A 25,725-nucleotide genomic window follows, 5' to 3' on the forward strand; every position below is an offset into this window, starting at 1 on the left:
ATTCTCTGAATTAGTGTTTTTATTAGAAATCGATCAATAGATTTAAAGTGTAAGCAGATTTAAAGTGTAACCCACAATTGTTTGTGCTTTGCCATAGTGATGGGTTTTATCACCTTAAATTTGCAAATGACTATTATGAGCAGAGTTCCTCCTTGTCCATCTAGATTGGACAAGGAACATAAAATACTGTGAACATTAAATCAATCTTTATTATTTTATACCACTGAAGTTTCAAAGTTGGTTTAGGTTGAGCAGCCAAAGCTAACCTATCCTAATTCAGAATCCACAGTATTTTATACAGTATCAGCAGTATCTTTGGGAAATTTGTTCATTCTTAATAAGGCAGCCTTCCTCAGAACCCTACAAATCACAAACCAGAAAACCTTCCAGATTGCAAACATTTTCTACTACTCTTCATGAGGTAATCTTAACTCAAGCTCATAAGCAATTTATTCATTCTTTTTTTTTTTTTTCTTTTTGACAGGCAGAGTGGATAGTGAGAGAGAGAGACAGAGAGAAAGGTCTTCCTTTGCCGTTGGTTCACCCTCCAATGGCCGCCATGGCCGGCGCGCTGCGGCCGGCGCACCATGCTGATCTGATGGCAGGAGCCAGGTGCTTCTCCTGGTCTCCCATGGGTTGCAGGGCCCAAGGACTTGGGCCATTCTCCACTGCACTCCCTGGCCACTGCAGAGAGCTGGCCTGGAAGAGGGGCAACCGGGACAGAATCTGGCACCCCGACCGGGACTAGAACCCGGTGTGCCGGCGCTGCAAGGTGGAGGATTAGCCTAGTGAGCTGCGGCGCCGGCCGCAATTTATTCATTCTCTAAACTTGTGAAAAATTTGAGCTTTATGATTTAGAACTGTGCTAATGTGTTAAATATACACCAAACGTATAAGACTTCACATTTAGAAAAGAAAATATACAATATTTCAGTTTTAAATTATATGTTAAAATTTTAATACTTTGAAAATATTATGTAAATTTAAAAATTTTACCTGCTCTTTTTTAATGTGGCTACTACAAAAGCTAAAATTACACTGATAATTTACATTGCATTTTGATTAGACAGAACTTAGAACTACTTATCTTTGGCCAATGATGACAAGGAGAAAAAAATGAATTTAAAGAAGGCAAAGAAAGAATAATCTAACAGAATATTATTAAGTACACACTATTGGATTAAATGAAAACTCAGACACAGCAACAGATGTGGAGATAACACTGAAATAATATAATTTCAGGGCCAATGTTGTGGTAAAGCAGGTTAAGCCACTGCTTGCACTGCCCTATATCCTATTAACGGAGTGCTGGTTCAAGACCCAAGTCCCAGCTGTTCAACTTCTGATTCAGCTTCCTATTAATGCACCTGGGTAGCGATCAGAAGATGGCCCAAGTACTACGCAGGAGACTCAGATGGAGTTCCTGGCTCTTGTCTCTGGCCTAGCCTAAACCTGACTGCTGTAGCCAATTGGTGAGTGAATCAGCAGATGGGAGATCTCTGTCTCTGTCTCTCCCACCTTCTGTCACTGCCTTTCATATAAGTAAATAAATACAATCTTTTAAAAAAAGATTGAGATTAAGGATATGTTCTGGGCTTTCACATAGCTTACAAACCTTCCATAGAAACTTCCTATAAACAAGTATAGAAAGATGTGCATTTATTTGGACTAAATAGTAAAGTTTACATTATCCTTTTGACTTTAAGGAAAATGCCTGAACATAGACTAACAACATATGGCCTAAGAGATTTGTCATTAATAAAGATTCAGGGGCAGGTGTTATCACACAGGTTAAGCTGCCACTTGAGATGCCCACATCCCAAATTAGTGTGCCAGTTTGAGCCTGGCTACTAGTTCACTCCCCAAATGCCCACATCAGCTAGGACTGGGCCAGGTCCAGGACCTCAAATTCTATCCGTGTCTCCAAGCAACAGGAACGCAGATACCACCACTTGTTTCCTCCCAGAGTAAGCATCAACAGGAATCTGGGTCAGATGCATAGCCATGATTTGAACTCAGGCACTCCGATTTGAGATGTGGGCATCCAAAGTGGCTTACCTACTATGCCTCAACTTCTACTCCTAAGTATCAACCCTTGAATTATACTTCTAGGCACATGTAATATTACAATTACATAGCTAAGAAAATAAATTTCTTTTTTTTTTTTTAAAGAAAATTATTTTTAAATGCTTCTCTGATAACCTTTTAGAGGTGGGTATTTGACCTAGCAGTGAAGATGAGGGCATCCCATGTTGGAGTGCCTAGATCCAGTACTGCCTCAGGCTCCTGACTCCAGCTTCCCAACTAACGCAGACCCCAGGAGGCCGAGAGCTGGGTCCCTGCCACCCCATGTGAGAGACCTGAATTGAGTTCCCGGATGTCAACTTCAGCCACAGCCAGGAGTTGCTGGGGTCTGTTTCTCTGATAAACACACAAACAATAAAAATATGTATTTATTTGGAAACCACTTCCTTTTTATTCTTGAGTGTCAAAAACACCCTTTAATTAAGTCTTTATGTACATAAGTATAAATTCTGATTTGATGTTTCAATTGTAAGAGTCAGTAGCAAAGGACAAAAGGGATAAATATGAAATAATGTCTATTCCTCTGAGAGTAACCACTCTTTGCAGTTAAACAAACTCAACCCTCCAGCAAACAAGCTATAACAGCAAGGAATTACGGTGTTCTGATTACTTATTTTGTATCCTACATCCTGATAAAAGGAAACAGGCAGTGCAAAGCTTTTTACCAAAGGTATTTTCTATTTTATATAACAATTGTCTTTATGGCACACAAGGAAGCTCTGTGAATTTTCAGTTGCTTCCAAGCCTAATCTATAAATAATTATCAATAATCCAGATTTTGGGGGAGATATTTGACATAAAAAAGCATCAAACTTTTCAGTTAATATTTCCTATCTAGAACTTGTACTCCATCTTGTGGAGACAAATGGTATAAACAAGAATTTTTAAAGCTCTGAGGAAACTGGCAAAATAGTAGTGTTAACAATCAGTAAGAAATAGCATGGTTACAATTTATGACATCTCAGCTAGTTTGTTCATATCTAGGAGCTGCATTAATGAACAGAACTGTACTACCAATAAATTGTGCAGTTTATTATAACCCAACTCTTCTGAGATTAACTTCTAGGGCAGGCATTTGGCCTAGCAATTGAGACACCAGTTGGAAGGCCTGCATCCCACGTCAGCGTGCCCAGGTGTGGCTCCCGATTCCAGCTTTCTAACAATTCACACTCTACACACTCTAGGAGGTGGTAGGTGATGACTTAATTGTGTCCTTGCCACCCACATGGAAGACCTCCATTGAGTTCTTGGCTCCTGGCTTCATCCCAGCCTAGTCCTTGCCATTGCAGGAATTTGGAGAATCAATTAATGGGAACTCTGTCAAATAAATAAAAGTTTAAAAATTGTCAACTTTTTATGTGACGATTTAGAAAAATCTCACCAAGGACTAGTATTAGCCTTCTTCGGTTCTGAGTAATCTCTGCCCCAAGTCACGTTTCCCAATTTTCTGACAATGGAGACTCAGCATATCCTCTTATACTGCAATTATTTGTTCATGTCTTCTTTCCTGTACTCAAGGCATCCTGTTCTTTCCTTTCTTCCACCACACAAAAAGCCCAGGGACTTGTCAAGGTCCGTAATTAGAAAGGATCCTTAAATGTCTCAGCCTCCATAGCATCCCTGGCAGGATCAAAGAGGCAACCTGTGATTAGCGTGCTCCAATGTGATCTGACACTATCAAGATCATCTCATTATGCCCTTAATCCCCATATAAGTCCTCACCGCTGCCCTCTCTCACTTCCTAACTCCCAAACTTACCCAGCTCCTGAAATCCTTCTGTCACAACCCCTGGAACTCATACTCAGTCATCAGCAAAATATCCTATTTTGAATATCCCCTCTAAATTTCCCCTATATTTTCTTGCTCTAACTGAACTCCAATGGGTTACCCCTGCAGCCTTCTGAGATGGTAATAATATACATTTTTCAGCCTCACACATCTATTACCACTTGGCTTGGGGCTGAGGTTAGGTATCTTCCTTGCTACTCCCCAATCCTTTACTAACCTTTCTTCCCCTCAAACAACTCTAGCTTTGTCATCATATTATTGTATTAGTATTTCTCAATCGGGTAATTTTGTCCCTTCCTATCCTCTGGGGCATATGTGGCAATGTCTGAAGACATTCAATTTGTCACAACTGGCAGAGTGGTACTGGCATCTGGGGGGGTTGAGAACAGAGATGACGCTAAACATCATACAATGTACAGGACAGCCCCACACAACAATGATCAGGTCCAAAGTCAATAATGCCGAAGTTGAGAGAGAAATCGTGGTTTACACTAGTCACTGACCCCACCTACAGGACAAACAATTTCCTACATCATTAACTTCTTGATCATTCCCATCACAAACATGAATCATTTTTCTTATTAAAAATATTTTCTGACCTTGCATCCCCCTTCCAGGAATCAACCCGTTTCTCAGCTCTCCTGCACAGAAAATATTTTTTTGATTTGTATATATTTATTGTCATATGCTTCTCTTTCTATATTTCTTCAGTGTTTTATCCCTACACTATGGAAACTTTTACCACAGTCATTAACCATCTTGACACTGCCATACGCAACAGTCTTTTTAGTTATATGCCTCCTCTTTGAAATACTTAATTCACTAGCTTCCAAAAGCTACACAGATCTAGTTCTCACACCTTGGCAGCTGCTCCTTCCCACAGTGCACTGTTGGTTCCTATTTGTTAACCTGACTTCCAAATGTATTAGTGCTTCAGAGTACAGTTCTTAAGACTCTATCTATCTATACTCGTTCTATCTATACTATCTATCTATACTCATTCCCTTAGTGATCTGGCTTTAAATCTCATCTATATATGGACTACAATTAAATTTATTTCTCTAAACCAGATTTCTCTCCTGAACTCGACTCTTGTCTACCTAATTCAACATCTACATTCAGATATCTTAATAGACATCTCATATTTAACACATCCAAACTATACATTTGATCCTTTCCCCCTAAACAACTGCCCCTTTCATGTCTTTTCCATCGCAGTAAACATCTTTCCTTTTGCAAAGGCCAAAACCTTGAAGTTATCTGTGACTCCTCTCCTCTTAAATTCCACATCCAACTCATCAACAGATCTTATATTCCATATTCAATAGATAATCATAGTCCTCACCATTTTCATCCTCCTGAATGTCTACCTTTTACCAAGATAATTGGACAACCTCCTAAATGACTGTCTTGTTTTACTTATGGCTACAAGGAGTCTATTTTCAACACAGCACCTGGAGTGATGGTCTTAAAATGTGTACCAGATGGCACTCCTTTACTGAAAACTGTGTGTGGTTCCCCATTTCCCCCCAGTTAAACATCAGTGTCCTTATAACTACATTGCTCTTGTGTCCTACTTTATCTCCTTCAACTCCCCATCCCCTGCCCTGTTCACTTTCCTGTGGGCACGTGACTACCCTGACATCTTTCAAACACATTAGGCATCCTTGGAATGTTTTTTTCCATATAGCTATGTAACTAACTCTCTTGCTTCCTGTAGATCCTTCCTCAAATGCCATTTTATCAGCGATTCTACCCTATTTTAAAACTTCAAACCTCTTCATCATCACCTTCTTTATTCTACCTTCTGAAATATTCTATGTTTTATTTATTTCCTCTTTCCTATTGGAATGTAAGTTTCAGGAGGAAAGAAGTACTTTTGCCTTTATTATTACTGAAACCAGCAACTGGAATGTCAGTTTAAAAGCAGGCATTTGCATTTGGGTCAGGGTCCTGGTATAGTGGGTTAAGCTGCCACTTGCAATGCCAGCATTCCATATGGGCGCTGCTTTGAGTTCTGGCTGCTTCAATTCCAATCTAACTCCCTGCAAATGACCTGGAAAAAAGCAGTGGAAGATGGCCCAAGTGCTCGGGCCCCTGCACCCACATGGGAGACAGGGATGAAGCCCCTGGCTGCAGTTTTCAGGCTGGCCCAGCCCTGGTAGTTGTGGCCATTTGGGGGGTGAACCAGCGGATGGGGGATGGAAGAGCTCTACCTCTCCATAACTGCCTGTCAAATCAATCAATCAATATATTTAAACAAAAAGAAGCTGGCACTCAAATACTGATTAAACTGAACTCTCCAGTCTCTTAGCTGACCCTCTAAAATCAGCTTCCATGTCCTATTACTCAGTTTAATTCAGAGGTTAACTTGATTCTCCTTGCCCTCTCTACTGATTTGGAATTGATTATTTCCTTGATATTAATTCTATAGTAATGGCATAGGACTGTAGGATAGACAAGTATGCAGAAAGGCCAATTTCCTCCAGTACTCCCAAATCATATTTACATAAACACTTCAGAGCTTATATTCAGGTTTAAAGAAATAAATTAGTAAACCAACTCATCTACTGCGTATCTTTAATTTCCTTGTTATATATTTCAGGAAATCTTGGTGATAATTAGAGCACTATATACTAGGTTGCTAGTCTTTAGAGAGCCAATGATTCGGGTTCAGATGGTTTAACTCGGGGCTGGCATTGTGGCACAGCAGGTCAATCTACCACCTGCAACACAGGCATCGCCTATGATCGCCAGTTTGAGTTCCATGTGCTCCACTTCTGATGCGAGTCCCTGCTAACGCGCCAGGGAAGGCAGTGGAAGATGGTCTAAGTACTTGGGCCCCTGCACCCATGTGGGAGACCCAGAAGGAGTTCCAGGTTCCTGGCCTCATGGCAGCCATTTGAGGAAGGAACTAGTGGATGGAAGATCTCTTTCTCCCCTGCCTCTACACTGCCCCATCACCCTAACTTTCAAATAAATAAAATAAATCTTAAAAAAAAAAAACAACAAAACCAAATTGTTTAACTTCAGTTTTTCTATCTTATAAATGGAGACTATTCTGGACCTATTGCTTAGTGTCTTCGGAGTAATTAATTGTATGTATGTTTTCTTTACACTGTCTTTGGAGACTGGGCTTGTGTTTATCTGTATATATTACATACCAAACACAATATTTACTAGATGAATATATACATGGAGAAATGTAAATTTTTGCTGTATACATGAAATCAGATATGTGGAATTACTTCAGAAAACATATGGTATAACATAAAATACTCTTTATTTTTATCATAAAATGAGGTTACTGATTTCCAGAGAAAAGGAGAAAGTACAATTTTGTTTCCCAGGGAGAACACATTTATTTACTTATTCAATATGAAAATCTAAATAATCGTTGTTCATTTTCTTCCATTCTCCCCCCACCAATGTGAATGATTAACTATTTTATATTATAAAGACCATAAAATTGGAACTATATGCTTCAATGCTTCACTATTTTTTGGCATCCACAACCTTTTTTATAATTCATATTTTTTAGCTCTATGCTTGTCATCTCTATTTTTGCAGTCATGATACTAATTTGAAATTAAGGGGACCACTGATGTTACATTTCAGTACTAAGTGCTGTATTTAGCCTCTTACCAGTACATCATGCACCAATGCTTGATATGTCCAGGTATGGTGTAAAGGAGTTGCCAAATCTATGTTTCTGTCAACAAGGACTAATAAAGGCCTTTGGAAGCTGTAAATATATTAAAAAATACATGTATAAATTTTGATAGAAGTGTTACATCTAAAATTTTCTAACACTTTGCAGTATATATAACAACAGTATGTTAATATACATTTCATTTAAAAAATATTGCTTCTAATATGGTCAGTTAAACACAGTAATGCTTTAGACTACCTAGACCTAAGGATAATACTAGATTACAAGTTTTAGGAAACTTTCCTAAATGAAGAAATCTATACAAATACTTTTACAGAATAATTCTGTGAATAATAGTAAGTAGCTTCTACTTAGCCATGAACTTTATATTTTTGAAAAAAAGGGAGAGGAATAGTTATTATCAAACTCAGGGAAAACAATTACAAACAGTAGGTCTTATAAATTTATACAGATATTTGATAGTTTCATAAATTGCTAATTTTTTATTTAAAAAATACAAAAAAGTAGACCACAAAAGAACTTCAAAAAACCCTATCCCATAACAACACATAAAATGAAAACATCATGCCACAATGGTACCTAATTATTTAATTAGTCACTTAACAGAAATGGCATTTGCTACTTCATGTACTGTTTGACACTATTATTAAAATTTAGATGTGAAACAGACTTCAAACTTAAAATAAATTAAGGCATAAAGCCAAGTGGTTACCATGTGTTTATTCAAGTTTGAGAGATATGCTCTAAAGGCACTATTGTATTCAGGGTACAAACCATTTTTCAAGTTCTTGCTATCTGATTACATTACCTACATATTTCCTATTACAAGACCTCCATTTTAGTAATCCAATACACCCTTCTGGCTATCAGTCAGTGGACTTTCCTAGCTGCACTGACTCTGGATAAGAGTCAGAGTGACACCTTCACCACCTATTATCATACATTACTGCAGAGCAAAGTAGAAGGGAGGTTTGCCCACAGGAGGGTTTCTTAAGCTTGGCACTACTGACATCTGGGTCTGGGTAATTTGTTATGAGTGTCTCTTCTATGCACTGCACAACGTTTAGCAGCATCTTACCCAGCAGCATCTACCCTGCTATGACAACCAAATATGTTTCCACACATTACCCATGTCTGTGGTGGGCAAAAAACCACCCCTGGGTAAGAATCACTAGCTTATGGTTGCATTCAAATGTATTTAACAACATTCCAAAAAATCGCTGACCCCTAATTAAAGTAATTTAGAAATGTATTCAATGAACTTAAGAAAGTAGACAACCACATTGTGCTGAGAACAATTTTTAAAAAATTATCCAAATAAAATAGTTTATGCCTTTATATTTGTTTCTAAGGTTTAAACCAGAGCACTATTAAAGAAATGTTAAGTAAGGTATGATAGCAGTTGCTTCTGTTAAAGTCAGGTGAGAATCTGATATTTCTGCTCTACTAAGAAATATTCTGAAAAATAGTTAAGACCAGAAATGGAATAAAGGAACAATTTAAAACAATATGGGGGCTGGTGCTGTGGCATAGCAGGTAAAGCTGCCACCTGTGGCACCGGCATCCCATATGGGCACTGGTTTGAGTCCCGGCTGCTCCATTTCCGATCCAGCTCTCTGCTGTGGCCTGGGAAAGCAGTGGAGGATGGCCCAAGTGCTTGGGCCCCTTCACCTGCATGGAAGACCCCGAGGAAGCTTCTGGCTCCTGGCTTTGGATAGACGGACGAAGCTTTGGCCGTTGCGGCCATCTAGGGAGTGAACCAGCAGGCGGAAGATCTTTCTCTCTCTCTCTCTGCCTCTCAAATAAATAAATAAATCTTTAAAAACAAAAAACAAATATAGGAGCTGAGACAGTTGGCCAAACAACTGAAACACAATGTTAGTGAAAACTCCAAAACATGAGCCATGAAAACTGACTTGAAATGAAGTCTGTGGAAGGTTGTCAAGACATTACCGTTCCCAGAGGGCAGTTATTTTTCTGAGCATCAATTTATTTTTACAGATTTACTAATTCACCTAAACTGAGGATAAGAATCAATTTTCCAAAATGAAGTCTCCTCATGTATATAATTCTCAGCCATTTGAGTGGGTCTCTACTTCTTCAATCCAATATTGTCTATTATTACTAATAATCAAGATATTCTGTAATATATAGGATTCTGAATTATGTCTATTCAATAACAATTGAGCAGCCACTAACTTTGGCATTACCTTCTAGGGCTAGAAATGTTAACAATGACAAAAATGCTTTGCAAGTGTAAGATATTAGTATTTCAGGATAAATATAGAAATTTGATATTAAAAGTAGGAACAGATACATGCATCCAAAGTTTCTCACTTTTTCTATTACCAAGAGGCTTAATGATAACCTAAAGGAAATGACTTCTGACCTTGAAAGCCATATAAACAGAAACATATCTCCTAGATGATAAAATTTAACAAATTTCTACCAAAAGGTCAGCTGAATAAAATATTCATTTATATTTCAAGAACAATCTGGGTCAAAAAATCCTGATTTTGATTACCTCACTAAAAAGTTAAGGAACACATTCCCTGCAAAGATAGAGGTATTCTATTAGACAAAGAAAATGACAAATGTATTCTACAAATGTTTTATTTTCAAGTCCTGGAAGTATATCAAGTAATATAATACCTGAATTGGCCAGCTCCTAATGTGTCACCTGTAAAAAGACTGTTTCTTGCATCTCTTAGGTTTTCTCGAAGTTTCTTATCTAGTTTCTGAAAAATCAAATTTTAGATGAAATCTTAAAGAACAGTATCACATAACTTTATGAACTTTAGGGTAATACTGCTGGTCTTAGTTTCATATCCAAGAAACCTGATATTTACTTATAAAATAGTAATTTAAATATCTAAGTATTTTAGTTTAACTATTTCAATACTCTCACAACTTGGACTCGAAAAAGACTAATGACTTTTCTACTGTGACTCAGGCCTGATTTCTCTAAACAGCACTTTTCTCTGTAAGCATGACTCAGCTGTGCCAAGGAAGGTATCCAAATGAAAAAATGTTGATTTGGATGGGTGGGAGTGAGGAGAGTACTGGTGAGGGCCAAAAGGTCCCACGTGAAAGAAAGCAGTCTTCCATCAGTTATCCACTGAGCTCCACTGACCTCCAAAATGTTACAGTACTTCCCTGTCTTTCCATACCACTGAACTTTTTCTGTTTCAGTAATTCTATAATTTCTCTAATCTTTTTTGGTTCTTTTTAATTTTCAAATAAGTAAACTTAAGAATGTTCAATTTATACTAAATATTTTACTCTAATGTAGTGGGACAGCAAAACGTGCAGCATTTAAAAAATGGTTGTGATTTATAATAAATATTTGCTAAATGAAGTTAAATATTACATGACTTGGAGGATCAAATAAGTATAAACTCCTACCTGGAGAAACAAGGCTGATGAATATACAGTTTAGTTAAAAAAAAAAAAAGATACAGGGTTGGACTAGCAGAATTCAGTAAATAATTTTATCTTATCACATTGGTATACACACTTGATAATCTCTTGTGGAATTCTCATGTATTAAGATAAAAATATTTGTTATTGGTACTAAATATACAACCCGTAACAATCAAGTACTTAATACTAACAAAAACATTTGAGGTATTTATTAGAAACTGACAATATTATTTACCCAAGTGATATTTGCATAAACTCACCACTGCTACCATTTCTGCTGCTGTCCCTCTTGAACATCTGATTATAGGGACGGCACCTGTTTTAAAAACAAATGTTAGAAATGACCTTGATTCTTAATTAAAATGGTCAGTTATAAAATATATCGGCACTGGGGCCAGAATTATGGCACAGTGGGTAAAACTGCTGCTTGCAATGCCAGCATTCCCTTTAGACACCAGTTTGAGTCCCAACTGCTCCTCTTCCAAACCAGATCCCTGTTAATGGCCTAGAAAAAGCAGTGGAAGATGGCCCAAGTGTTTGGACCTCTGCCACCTATGTAGGAGTCCTGGATAAAGCTCCTGGCTGTTGCTTCAGCCTGGCACAGCCCTGGCCATTGCGGCCATCTGGGGATTAAACCAGTGGTTGCAAGATCTGTTTGTCTCTCCCTCTCTCTGTAATTCTGCCTTTCAAATAAATTAACAAATCTTATAAAAGGTCTTATAATCAACATAAAAGCAAAGTTTTAGAAACGAATCTTCTCATTAATAAAGAAAACACTAGAGTGTCAGAAAAAAAATTTTCTATGGAGTGGCTCAGTCTAGGACAACTGGAGTTTTCAATGGGGTAACTAAATCAGCATTTGACCTGCTCCCTCGCCATACACACACAAATGAGCAATTCAAATGATTGTTTACTAGAAGAACTCACACTAGTTTGACTTAAAAGAATGAAAAGAGCTTGGCTAATTTAGCAGTTTGGGATTGTTATTTATTTATAAACATTTACAGTGAAGGTCCTATGGCTTGGATATGAGTTTGGATACTGAGTATCTCCCCAATGCCCAAATATTAAAGGTTTGTGCCCCTGCCTCCCAAGTCTTATGTTAATGGTACTACAAGGGTAGAAACAATCTAATTACGGTGTTTAAAGGCAGGGCCTTGGGGGAAGTGATTTGTTTGGGTGAATTTGTTATGGTTGAGCCCCCTGGTGGCTTTGTAAGAGACCACATAGAGGCTGGTGTGGTGGCTTGCAGGTTAGGTTGCTGTCTGTACTGCCAGCATCCCATATGTGTCCTTGTTCCACTTCCAGTCCAGCTCCCAGCTGGTGTACCTAGGAAGGCAGCAGAGGATGGCCCAAGTGTTTGGGCCCCTGTCACCCACGTGGGATACTCAGAAGTTGCTCCTGGCTCCAGCCTGGCCCAACTTCAGCCATTGTGGCCACTTGGGGAGTGAACCAGCAGATGGAAGATCTCTCCTTCTCTGTTAACTCTGCCTTTCAAATGAATAGAATCTTAAAACAACGAGAGAGAGAGAGAGAGAGAGAGAGACCACATAGACATGACAGATGAGCATCTGAACCCCATCTCTTTCCATGTGATGATCTATGTCAACTTAAGACTCTGGCAGCAATGCTATCACCAGATGCCCAACCAATGGGGCTAATGATCTTGGACCTGAATGCACAGAACTGTGAGCTAAATAAACCATTTCTCTTTATAGAAAGTCAGCTCCTGTCAGATGTTTCATTGTAGTAACAAGAAATTGACTGATATTAAAAGGATTATAGTCTTTAAAAAATGACTAATTTAGGGGCCAATGTGACATAATGGGTCACAACTGCTGCATGCAACACTGGCATTACATACTGGAGTGCCTATGCGAGTCCTGGCTGCTCCACTTCTGATCAAGTTGCCCACACATGCAACTGGGAAAGCAGCAGCAGCAGATTGCCCCAAGTACTTGGGCCCCTGCCACCCACATGGAAGACCTGAATGGAGTTCCAGGCTCCTGGTTTGGCCTGAACCATCCCTGGCCATTGTGGCCATTTTGGGAGAATGAACCAGCAAATGGAAGATCCTTCTGTTTTCTGTCTCTTCACTCTCTGTCACTTTGTTATTCAAATAAATCAATCTTTTAAAAAAATGAAAACAGAAAACACATACTTTGTATAACGTGAAATGCTCCTAAAGCTAGCCTTAATTATCAAATCAACTCACTGAACCTCTTAATTTCTTATTACTCTGATAAATTTTAACAAAGGCTGCAATCCTAATAGAAAAAAAAATCTAAATGCACTGAAAAATCTCTTAAAAATAAACTTGGTATACTGATAACTTTATATGAGGAAGTTGTTGCATTTTAGATTTTATAGGAGTGCAACTGAAAAAGTAAAATGCTTTTAAAAACTGTTTTATTCTGATGGCCCAAGTTATACTACATGTTTATCTCAAAAAATTTAAATAATATTAGAAATATATAAAGTTAACCATCTTGATTTCAGCCCACCAAAATAATACCAATTAAGGAGTAGAAATAGGGGCTGGCGCTGTGGCAGTGTTAAAGCCCTAGCCTGAAGTGCCGGCATCCCATATGGGTACCGGTTCTAGTCCCAGCTGCTCCACTTCCAATCCAGCTCTCTGCTATGGCCTGGGAAAGCAGTAGAAGATGGCGCAACTCCTTGGGCCCCTGCACCCAGGTGAGAGACCCAGAAGCTCCTGGCTCCTGGCTTTGGATCAGCATAGCTCTAGCCATGGCAGCCATCTGGGGAGTGAACCAGCACATGGAAGACCTCTCTCTCTCTGTCTCTACCTCTCTCTGTAACTCTGTATTTCAAATAAATAAAATAAATCTTTAAAAAAAAAGTAGAAATGATGCTTTCAGATTGTTTTCTACATATTGTGCAGTAAATGTGAATGTGTGTGTGTACATGCATATAAAAAAAACAAAAATAGGATTTCATAGATACTGTTCTGAAAATCGGTTTTCTTCACTTAACAATTTAATATTGACATCATTCTATGTCAGACTGGCAATAATTTCAATTTCTTCTTTGAAAAAAAAAAAAATCCAGCTTCCCAGAGGTCATTTTTTTTAAGTCTACTCTTATTTTGAAAATTGGTCACCATAACCCTAGCAATAGGTAAAATTTTGGATACTGATTAGGATGGCACAATACAAAAATAACTAATGACTAAAGTTGATACATGTGTTTAAAAAAAATAAATAAAAAACAAAAAAGCTCCCTTGAGGACATTGAGAGCCCATTAAACAGCCAGGGAGATAAAACTCCTCAAAGAGAATGACAAAGGGGAGACGCATTTGTAACCAGTCTTTCTCCTGAGAGTACTTTCCACTTTACTAGAACACAGAACAAAGAGGAAACAGAAACAGAGGACTTACTGAGGAGAGGAATGAGAAGTATGAGCATAGGGCTGGCAGTTAATGGGAATAACCCCCAAATTCGCACACAAATCCTCTTTAAACATTTGTCTAAAGCCTAACCTATACATTTTATGTCCTCTTGAAGTTTCTCATTTTTGAAAACAGATTTTATTAAAATAGTATGAGGATCACTTTAACTAAAAGCTGTAAGTGTCTATAAAATTAATACTGCAGGGGTCCGGTGCTGTGGCGTAGTGGGTAAAACAGCTGCCTGCAGTGCCAGCATTACACATGGGCACTGGTGAAGTGCCGGCTGCTCCACTTCTGATCCAGCTCTCTGCTATGGCCTGGGAAAGCTGTAGAAGTTGGCCCAAGCCCTTGGGCCCCTGCACCCATGTGGGAGATCCAGAAGAAACTCCTGGTTCCTGGTTTTGGATTGGCCCAGCTTCAACTGTTGCAGCCATTTGGGGAGTGAACCAATGGATGGAAAACCTCTCTCTCTGCTTCTGCCTCTCTGTAACTTTTAAATAAATAAATAAATAAATCTTTCAAAAAAATTAATATTGCATGGGCAGGCATTTGGTACTCCGGTTAAGTCCCTGCATCCCATAGCAGACTGCTTGGGTTCGTGTCCTAACTCTGTTCTCCAATCCAGCTTCCTGCTAATGGCCGCCATGGGAGGCAACAGGTGATGATGCAAGTAGTTGAGTCCCTGCCACCCTCGTGGGAGACCTGGCTCCTGATTTCCAGCCTTGGTTGTTGTGGGCAGTGGAGAGTGAACTAGCAGATGACAGATTTCTCTCTCATACACTCTCTTCTCTGCCTTTCAAAGAAATAAAAATTATAACAGGTTACTAAACAGACTGATTCTAGAAAAGCATAAAGTCAGATATTAGATACTAAAAACAATGTAATTCTAATTTTAGATGACCCAAAGAAATACTTAAAAATTTTGTAAAGTACACATAGATTAGTATTACATATAAATTGTTTTCTGAAGCCTTGTATATTTCCTGTTACTATTTACAAAGCATACTCAGATAGCTCTCAACACAGAAGTATGTTTGACATTTTTCATGGTGAATATTAAAGGACAATTAGCAGGCACATAAGTGAAGTCATCACCAAAACACTTAAACTAGGCAGTTACAATTGATAAAGACACCGAAGGAGACAACTCAGTAGATGTGCTAAAAGCTAACTCAAGAGGAATTACCACATCACGTTATTGGAAGAATTAGGTTTCAAATAACACAGAACATGTATTTTACCCCAACTTCAGAGAGCCTCTGGAGATCCAGACAGATGAGGTCATATTAGTGTAACGGGTTAAAATGAGCTGTTAAAACAGTTAAGATACTTTGAAGAAATACCGGGAAGACTGGAAAACTTACCCAGTGTAACAAAAAAGCAGAAGAGGCTGTCAACAATAGTGTCCATCACAGTTTCCATCTCCGTGTCCGTGATATCTGGCCTGTTAATGGCTGACATGACACAGGCAAGGGGAGAGAAAGTGACCACAATTTGTTTTATTTCTATTAAACTCTTAAAACTATTAAACAAATATGCAGTTTGATAACATTTATAATACCCCAGTGAAATTTTTGCTTTAATATTTTTTTAAATGAACAAGTACCTGTTGAAAATTATACTACCTCAAAAAACAAAAAACAAAAAACAAAACCAAAACAACACAGCCAAACAAACTACTTCAATACTAGGGGAGTAGTAATTTGAAAAAAATTGAAAAGTCAGCCATGCAAAACTTGGCTATTGTAAAAGGGAAAATATTGTATTCTATAATTTTATTCATAAAACACTAAATTACATGGCCTCAAGAAAATTTTTAAAAGTTCACTCATCATTTGCGAGGCAGAGAGGGAGACTGGAAGGGGTGTTGACAGACACCTTTATTGCCTGGTCCACTCCCCAAATACCAGCAATGGCTGGGACTGAAGCTGGAAGCTGGGAACTAGGAACTCAATCCTTATCTCCCAAGTACTCGAGCCATCCTGCTGGCCCCAGAGTCCACAACAGGAACCTGGAACTAGAAGCCAGAGCCAGGAATCAAAACCAGGTACTCCGATACAGGACACAGGAGTCTTAATGGAGTAAATGCCCACCCTCCAAGAAACTACTGATGCTGTTATAAAAGGGTTTATAGGGCCAGAAAATGACAAAGTAAGTTAATTATGGCAAAACCACTATCACATAACATTCTCTTTGCATTATAAGATTAATGAATTTATTTCTTTTTTGTAAAGACTGCTTGTTTTTTAATAAAACGATTTATTTATTTGAAAGGCACAGTGAGAGAGAGAGTGAGAGACAGAGACAGACAAATCTTCTATCTACCTGCTGGTTCACTCTTCAAATGTCAGCAATACCCAGTGCTAGGTCAGACTGAAGCCAGTAGCCTAGAACTCTATCTAGGTCTCCCAAAACAATAGCAGGGGCCCAAGTACTTGGGCCATATTCTGCTGCCTTCCCAGGTCCATTAGCAGGGAGCTGGATCAGAAGCAAAGCAGCTGAACTCCAACCAGCACTCCTATATGGGATGCTGTTCCAAGGGCAGGCTCAACCTACTGTGCCACAGCACTGGCCCCATGAATTTATTTTCTAATGTAAGACTGTGAAAAAGTAGTTACCACACTTAAGTGGGTGTAAAAATCACCCTGGAAATACAGGAGAAGAAAAAGTAGTCTCTCGGGAAGCTTTTAAAGGTTCTTGGCTCTTTTATCCAAGGATTCAACAGATTTGAGAAAATTCTGCAATTCTGTCAAAGTACTAGACAATTAACTTACTCCTGCTATAAAATACTGTCTTACACGCCATGAGTGGACCTTCATACATGTTGTTGTGGGGACACCTAAAAGAGAACTAGATGGGGCTGGCATTGTGGTGCAATGGGTTAACCTACTGCCTGCAACACCTGCATCCCAAGCGAGTGCTGGTTTGAGTCCTTACTGCTCTGCTTCCCATCCAGCTCCCGGATAATTCACCTGGGAAGACAGAAGATGGCCCATGGCCCAAGCACTTGGTATCTGCCACCCATGTAGGAGACTCAGATGGAATTCCAGCTCAGATGGAACTCCTGGCTTCAGCCTGCCCCAGCCACAGCTTTTACAGCCAATTGGGAAGCGAATTACCGGATTACAGATTTCTGTCCGTTCCTTTCATCTGGAACTCTGCCTTTCAAATAAATAAACATATAAATCTTTAAAATACACAAAAAGAATTGGTGCTTTTTCAGCTTACAGGTTTATTAAATGTTGCTTATTTGTGAGAAAATTCACACATTTTCTTTGAATGCTTTTTAAAAACTTTTACAGCTTTACTATTGTAAACTAAGTTGCTCTGAAGTATGCCAATCCTATTCACTACTTTTTTCTTCATTTCGGTAATAACGAATTGTAATATTCTTATTTTTACATACCACGATATGAAACAAGCTCCTTATTTTGATTACATAATACAAACATATCATCTTCCAAAGTAATAAAGTTGAGATACTGATCAAAAACCTAGAAACAAAAGAAAAGGTTTACAAATCTATTTTGTAATATGGCCACATCAAAAGGAAATTTTATTTGATATAATCTAGTAACAGCAGAAGATATTATAATAAAATTATAAATTCAGTAACAGAAAACTACTGCATAGCAGATTATGTAATTAAACAAAAGGATAGGCATATGAAAAAGACAACTGAAAACAAGCTTTTGGGCAATAAATGCCATGAAGAATAACATTTTCAGAAAACGAAATTTAGGCAGCTACAAGGATCTAAATTGTGATTGTGATGGGAACAGGCATTTTGAAGAAAAACTACAACTTTTAAATCACACTTTCCTATGAAAAGTTATTACCTCAACCTTCATAAATATAACAAGAAAGTTACATCAGTTCTTTGCAAGTGCAAATTAGGAGGAAATGAAGAAAAGTATTTGAAATTGACTTAAACTAAAAATTATTTGTTATTTTATTTTATGTGAAATTAATAAGTCTTGATCAAGAACATTAAGGCATACACCTCAAGAATTAATCAGAAGTAGTAGTGGACCATCTAAATATAAGAATAGAAAACCTGTCAGCTGGGAAAAAGGTGGAAAATAAATGCATATTTACTCTGTTACTTGCTCCATATAGTTCCATAGAATTTTCATGTATGTCTTGTCCAAATTCAAGAAACTAAAGGCACTATAAAGCTATACCAGGATTACATTTTGAAAATTTATTTATAGCTGAACCTAATGAAAAGTCACTATGATATGGAGTTGCTAGCCTGCAAGGAATTCCTTTTTTCTTACAATATGCAACATAGCCTCTTTGGATCCTCTTTACTAAGGAAGAAAAAATTTATAGACAGGATGGTCACTATAGTGATTACAGATAAAATAATGTCAACATACTTTGAACACAATTTTTGACAACACACCATCAAACTATTTCTGAAATGAGCTGAAAAGATCATAAAAATCCCAGCCTAAAGCAAAAATTGATTCTGCTTTTAATTTTTATCTTTCTACTTCATAAACACTAGGCCCCTTTAGTTTTGGCTAGTTTAAGTTACAGATAATTTACATTATCAGCATTCTACAAAAGTGTTGAGTCTAAACATTTCTTAGCTTGTTCAGGTCATTTGTAAACAAGACATTCATGTCAATAGGATTTGGAACACTAACTTTTATATTAACAAAATAGCACCAACCAATCCAATCCCTTACCTTGGCTACTTGTGTTACTGCACTAGCCGCTAAGGCTGCATTTGCAATATCTTCCAGTTTACTTCTTGAAATAGCAGAAATAAAATTTAAATAATATGATTCATAAAGCTGATTTCGAAGGTCCTATAAATAGAATGAGTATTCTTATACAATTGTATAAAGGTTGACCATGAATAAAAATTTTTCAAAATACTCTTAAGAGCAAGGTTTTGGTGGATAAAATATAGATTTAAAAGATTAGATAAATGACAATTGAAAAGGTGTCCCATGAAAAGAAACTTATGAAAAAGTACTACTTACCTGGTTAATGAAATATACCTTAATAACGTTATGAAATTATAAATTATCAACAGAATCACATTAAATACAAGATTGCACAAACTGCTCTGAAATAGCCATCTGCATTTTCCTTGAAACACTCAGAAGGGATCCTATACTACTAACAGAGTGAAAGGCTTGCTACACTGGCAGACACTATCTTCTGCTGTGCTCACGTGAAGGATGACACATGTACTTCCTTCACTGCACACAGGTAAGTCCAAATGTATTTCTTCTCAATCACTTAAAAGTGGCAGAATTTTAGTGAAAATTCTCTTATCAAATTTACTCATTTTATTAAACTCTAGGCAAATAGCTAAATAACATTTCTTCAAATCTAAATGTTAAATGCATGTAACAGGCACCATCAAATATGTAGCAATTTTAGAAAGAATTAATGTAATGTTGCCAATAAGACTTTATGATACATAATAAATTTTAAGATGCATTTGATTTCAGAGAGGTTAACATGTGCACATGTGGGTGTTTGGCACAGCAGTCAAGATGCCATTTGGAACACCTGTGTCTTGGTGCCTGGTTTGTGGCCTGGCTCATTTTCTTTTGATCCAGCTTCCTGAATCTGCACCCAAGGAAACACAAGTGATGGCTCAAGTACGTGGATCCGTGGATTGCGTTCCAGTCTCCTGGCTTTGGCCTAGGCTAGCTCTGGTTATTGTGAGCACATCTGGGGAGAGAACCAGTGAATGGAAGATTCTTCTCTTTCTGCCTTTCAAATAAAGTGAAAATAAATGAATAAAAATGAAAAGACATGAAAAAACAAAGGGATTGGAGTCTGTGAGGAAAGTGAGGCTGTAGTAATTCAAGAAACAGAGAGATGAGTTATAACAAGGACAGAGAAAATGATTTTGTATAGGATTTCGGTAATCATGTCTCTCACTGTCAGAGAAAAGAGTTACAAATTTGTAAAGGGAAATCTAGACTGTATCCTGTATTGTTGAACTGAAACAGTTTGAGTTTATCCATCAAGATGGGAGGAGAGTTACAGAAATAAATGTAGACATAAAAGTGTGAGTGCACACGTGTGTGTGTGTGTGTGTGTGTGTGTGTACACACGTACTGCCTCACTTTGTTTCCTTTTCCTTGCAAAAACAATCTTTTCTTTGGGATAGCAATAAATGCATGTACATTAACTCTGGTAGCTGCACTTGTGGATAGTTCTACACAGTAAGACATGAAGGAACAGAACGTTTCCTGTGAGTTTATTGGAAGCCGTAGCTTTCCCAATCAAAATGAACACTCAGGATTGGAACAGCCTGTTTCCCCTTCTGCATATTTACAACTGCTGCTGCCTGCCACCTTACATCCAGGAGCTAACAAGCAAGACAACAAAATGAAAAAATTAAAGATGATGGATCAGAGACAGAAAGAACCAGAGTCTTGCTTCACTGTAGACATCTATTTCCAGTCTTCCTATTATAATCTCAGAAAGCTAAACCCCTATTTTTAAAGTTATTATATTTAGGCTTTCTGTTTTTTTTTTTTAAGCCAGATTCAGTCTTTTCTGATATAATGGCTCTTCAGTCAAAACCTTTCAAACTTCTTGAGCTATTTAAAATTCAAAGGTAGTCTCAAAAAAATAAAGTGGGAAATTGGGTAAAAGGATTTTTTTTTTTTAAGATTTATTTATTAGAGTTGAAACTCTAAGAGGAGGACAGAAAGATCCTCCATCTGTAGGTTCACTTCCCATTTGGCCACAATGGTCAGCTCTGGGCCAGACCAAAGCCAGGCGCTTCTTCTAGGTTTCCCATGTGGATAGCAGGAGCCCAAGCATTTGGACCATCTTCCGCTGCTTTTCCCAGGTTACTAGCAGGGAACTGGATTGGAAGTGAAACAGCTAGGACATGAACTGATGCCTATAGTGATGCTGGCATCGCCAAATGGAGGCTTTACCTGTTACATAACAATGCTGGCCTCGAATTCCTGATTCTTTACACTGGATATCTAAGATATTTTTTGGAAAAAAAATCTGTTTCTATGGTCAGGAGTCAGGAAACTGAGAATGCACATTACCTGACACATTCGATCAATATTTTCTTCAGTAGGCATTACAAAGTACACTGCAGGAACATCTGGAATTGGGTCTCGATCAGAGTGCAAAAGCCTAGAAAACATAAAGAACGTAACCATCACTTTTTTTTTTTTTTTTTAATTTTTTGACAGGCAGAGTGGACAGTGAGAGAGAGAGAGAGAGAAAGGTCTTCCTTTTGCCATTGGTTCACCCTCCAGTGGCTGCTGCGGCCGGCGCACCGCGCTGATCCGATGGCAGGAGCCAGGTGCTTCTCCTGGTCTCCCATGGGGTGCAGGGCCCAAGCACTTGGGCCATCCTCCACTGCACTCCCTGGCCACAGCAGAGAGCTGGCCTGGAAGAGGGGCAATCGGGACAGAATCCGGCACCCCGACTGGGACTAGAACCCGGTGTGCCGGTGCCGCAAGGCGGAGGATTAGCCTAGTGAGCCGCGGTGCCGGCCCATCACTGTTTTTTTTAGTCACTTATCCAAGAAGATACTTCAAACAGTTTTCAAACCAGGATTCCATGAGCTCACACAATGACCACTGTTCTAAAAGCTCTTATGGCAATTATGAGCAAACTTTTTCCTTATGTCAGTATTAATGTAATTCATTAGTAAGATCCTAATTTCTTGTTATTTTCATTTTCTTGTAGTCAAACATTCCCTTATACCGCCATTCTTAAGAACTAAAGAACATTCAAAATCAATTTTATTCTCCTTTTTCACAGAAATTCAGGGGGTATAGGGGTCCAGGGAGGATGAGCAGGCTAAAAGTGTAGCTCTCCCTAAAAATGGAAAATAGAAAGCTGGAGGAGTCTTCACAAACACAACAATTTAACTACAAATGAAATCAAATATATATTTAAAATGAAGTGTGTATATATATATATATTTTTTTTTACAGGCAGAGTGGACAGTGAGAGAGAGAGAGAGAGAGAAAGGTCTTCCTGTGCCGTTGGTTCACCCTCCAATGGCCGCCACGGCCGGCGCGCTGCGGCCGGCGCACCGCGCTGATCTGAAGGCAGGAGCCAGGTACTTATCCTGGTCTCCCATGGGGTGCAGGGCCCAAGCACTTGGGCCATCCTCCACTGCACTCCCTGGCCACAGCAGAGAGCTGGCCTGGAAAAGGGGCAACCAGGACAGAATCCGGCGCCCTGACCGGGACTAGAACCCGGTGTGCCGGTGCCACTAGGCGGAGGATTAGCCTATTGAGCCGCGGCACCGGCCATGAAGTGTATATTAATATTTCCTTAGAACTTACGCAAAATCTACTTTTGTGTTATTTACTGCTTCACAAGAGAATGCACAAGAGATTATCTAAGAAGATATATATCACTGGAGAGCTTTCTCTTTTTATAATTCAGGGAATAATTCAAATATCTCATTATCAAATCATAGACTTTCTTTATTCTGTATTAGAAGATTTTACAAAGCTTATCTAAGGAAATATGACTAACATTCTATTTTGATAATATTCATCTTTCTATAATCAAGAAGGGAGTTAAAGAGGTACATGCTGCCAGTGGGTCTGCATTTAATACTTTCTTCCATCTGTCTGGCTACTACTTGCTAACAATGAAAAGGATACTGTGATAGTAGCCATAGGTTGCTGTCTTTTTATGCTAGCTAGTCAACTGCCTAATAGGCTATAGCCACCATCTCATATTCTAAAAACTTATTATTTCCTACAAATCAACTTAAACATTCTGTAGAGTATAAAGTGACTGATGTAGTATTTTTCAGCAAATAGGAAAGAATGGTCAGAGGCAAGAGCTCAAGAGTTTACCATTGCTGCTGTGTTATCTTTCCACACCCTGGAGGCAACAGCAATAGGTCAGGCAGAGACTCAGACTCTGAATCAGGCAGACTAACCCTGTTACCTACGAAGCACTGAGTTATGCCTCTCTTCTATTACCTGCTACAGAGCCATTGTGGTTCAGTAGACAACACATAATTAATTAATGGTCAAGCAACTTGGCCACACTTCCGCTACTAACTAGTTGTACAATTATGGGACAATCTCAAAAATAAACTTTAGTATTCATTAGTAAAATAAAGGAATAAAACACTTAGCCAAGTGCCAACAGCAACAAATGCTTATTGATAAATCACCAGTTCCAAGAACGGCATCAAGCTGAACTTCAGTTTGGTCACAGTTTGGTCAGGAACAGTTAACATGTTACAGATAAAATTTGTGTTGCCCTGGGGTGATTTTTTTATGTTATTTATTTTTTATATAGAAAACTTTTATTTAATAAATACAAATTTCCAAAGTACAACTTTTGGATTATAGCAGTTCTTCTTCCCATAACCACCCTCCCACCTGCAAACCATCCCATCCCCTACTCACTCTCCCATCCATTCTTTTTTTTTTTTTTTGACAGGCAGAGTGGACAGTGAGAGAGAGAGACAGAGAGAAAGGTCTTCCTTTGCCGTTGGTTCACCCTCCAATGGCCGCCGCGGCCAGCGCGCTGCGGCCGGCACACTGTGCTGATCCGATGGCAGGAGCCAGGTACTTCTCCTGGTCTCCCATGGGGTGCAGGGCCCAAGCACTTGGGCCATCCTCCACTGCACTCCCTGGCCACAGCAGAGAGCTGGCCTGGAAGAGGGGCAACTGGGACAGAATCCGGCACCCCGACTGGGACTAGAACCCGGTGTGCCGGCGCCGCTAGGTGGAGGATTAACCTAGTGAGCCACGGCGCCGGCCCCCATCCATTCTTAAGATTTATTTTTAATTATCTTTATATACAGAAGATCAACTCTATACTAAGTAAATATTCTAACAGTTTGCACTCACACAGACATACAAAGTATAAAGTACTGTTTGAAGACTAGTTTTACCATTAATTCTCACATACATTATGGACAGAGGTCCTACATGGGGAGTAAGTGCACAGTGACTCCTGTTGTTGATTTAACAATTGACACTCTTATTTATGACGTCAGTAATCACCCTAGGCTCTTGTCATGAGCTGCCAAGGCTATGGAAGCCTCTTGAGTTCACAAACTCTTAGATATCCAGTGTAACAAACTTATTTAGACAAGGCCATAATCAAAGTGGAAGTTCTCTCCTCCCTTCAGAGAAAGGTACCTCCTTCTTTGATGGCCCTTTTATCCACTGGGATCTCACTCACAGAGATCTTTCATTTAGGTCATTTTTTGCCAGTGTCTTGGCTTTCCATGCCTAAAATACTCTCATGGGCTTTTTAGCAAGATCTGAATGCCTTAAGGGATGATTCTGAGGCCAGCGTGCTGTTTGCTCTGGGGTGATTTGTATAGGGGAATTCCAGGTCAATGCAGAATGTAACTGTCACATTCATGTAAACATTGACCAACTAGCGCCCATGTAGCCATCACAAATTCCCTTAAGGGCACAGCACCACTGACAAATCAAAGGAAATTAACAAGCAGCACTGACCAACCAGGAACTTGGGCTGGAATGATCATGTACATCTCAGCCCCAATTTCAATGTATAAGAACCTTTGGGGGCCGGCACTGTGGCTCACTTGGTTAATCCTCGGCCCATATGGCTGCTGAGTTCTATTCCTGGTTGCTCCTCTTCCAATTCAGCTCTCTGCTGTGGTCCGGGAGGGCAGTAGAGGATGGCCCAAGTGCTTGGGCCCCTGCACCCACACGGGAGACCAGGAAGAAGCACCTGGCTCCTGGCTTCGGATTGGTGTAGTGCCGGCCGTGGTGGCCATTTGGGGAGTGAAACAACAGAAGGAAGACCTTTCTCTCTGTCTCTGTCTCTAACTCTACCTGTCAAAAAAAAAAAAAAAAAAAAAAAAAAAAAAAAAAAAGAACCTTTAAACCTTTATAGGGAAACACAGCTGCAAAGAGACAAAAGGAGGGAAAGTGGACCCCTGACACTAACGTTGAAAAATAGCTGCTCCCATTTATCAGGTGAAGCAGCTGTGCAGTTACCTTGTACCTTGTTTAGGGAGGGAAGATGTCCCAAGTTGTGCTTCTGTAACTCCAGTCATAAGTTTGTCCTATAAATCTGCCCATGGAATCTCTTTTATAAACACACCAGACCCACCGGCCACTGAAAGTATGGTAAGTCACATGGCTACAATTTAAGCCCATCAATGCTGTAACAATTAAGGTATGATGCTGATGAACCTATAAATATTGTAAAAAACTGAGGTTTGATGCTCAGTTCTCAGGAAACAATTCCAGCTGAGCCCACTAGCATCAATAAACTGCTCTTGATCATTTACTGTCTCTGGTGCCTGTCTGAATGAAGGGAGTTTTCCCACCACAGGTTTCTGTAATATCGTCACCCTTAACTCCTCAGGGA

The 25,725-nt window shown here is 39.0% G+C and overlaps 1 protein-coding gene across 2 annotated transcripts in view; it reads right to left on the reverse strand.

Moving 5' to 3' along the window:
* Positions 1 to 25,725, reverse strand: part of SCFD1 (sec1 family domain containing 1) — a 109,261-nt gene that overhangs the window by 66,045 nt on the left and 17,491 nt on the right. For both annotated transcript variants that reach the window (XM_051822744.2, XM_051822745.2), the window contains 7 exons: positions 21,426 to 21,516; positions 19,077 to 19,199; positions 17,786 to 17,873; positions 15,744 to 15,833; positions 11,230 to 11,285; positions 10,199 to 10,284; positions 7,519 to 7,618 (listed from right to left, as the gene is read on the reverse strand). In XM_051822744.2, coding sequence (XP_051678704.1) covers positions 7,519 to 7,618; positions 10,199 to 10,284; positions 11,230 to 11,285; positions 15,744 to 15,833; positions 17,786 to 17,873; positions 19,077 to 19,199; positions 21,426 to 21,516 — 634 coding nt within the window. The remainder of the gene's footprint in view (positions 1 to 7,518; positions 7,619 to 10,198; positions 10,285 to 11,229; positions 11,286 to 15,743; positions 15,834 to 17,785; positions 17,874 to 19,076; positions 19,200 to 21,425; positions 21,517 to 25,725) is intronic.

Source organism: Oryctolagus cuniculus, chromosome 12, assembly GCF_964237555.1.
Source record: "Oryctolagus cuniculus chromosome 12, mOryCun1.1, whole genome shotgun sequence".
Lineage (NCBI taxonomy): Eukaryota > Metazoa > Chordata > Mammalia > Lagomorpha > Leporidae > Oryctolagus > Oryctolagus cuniculus.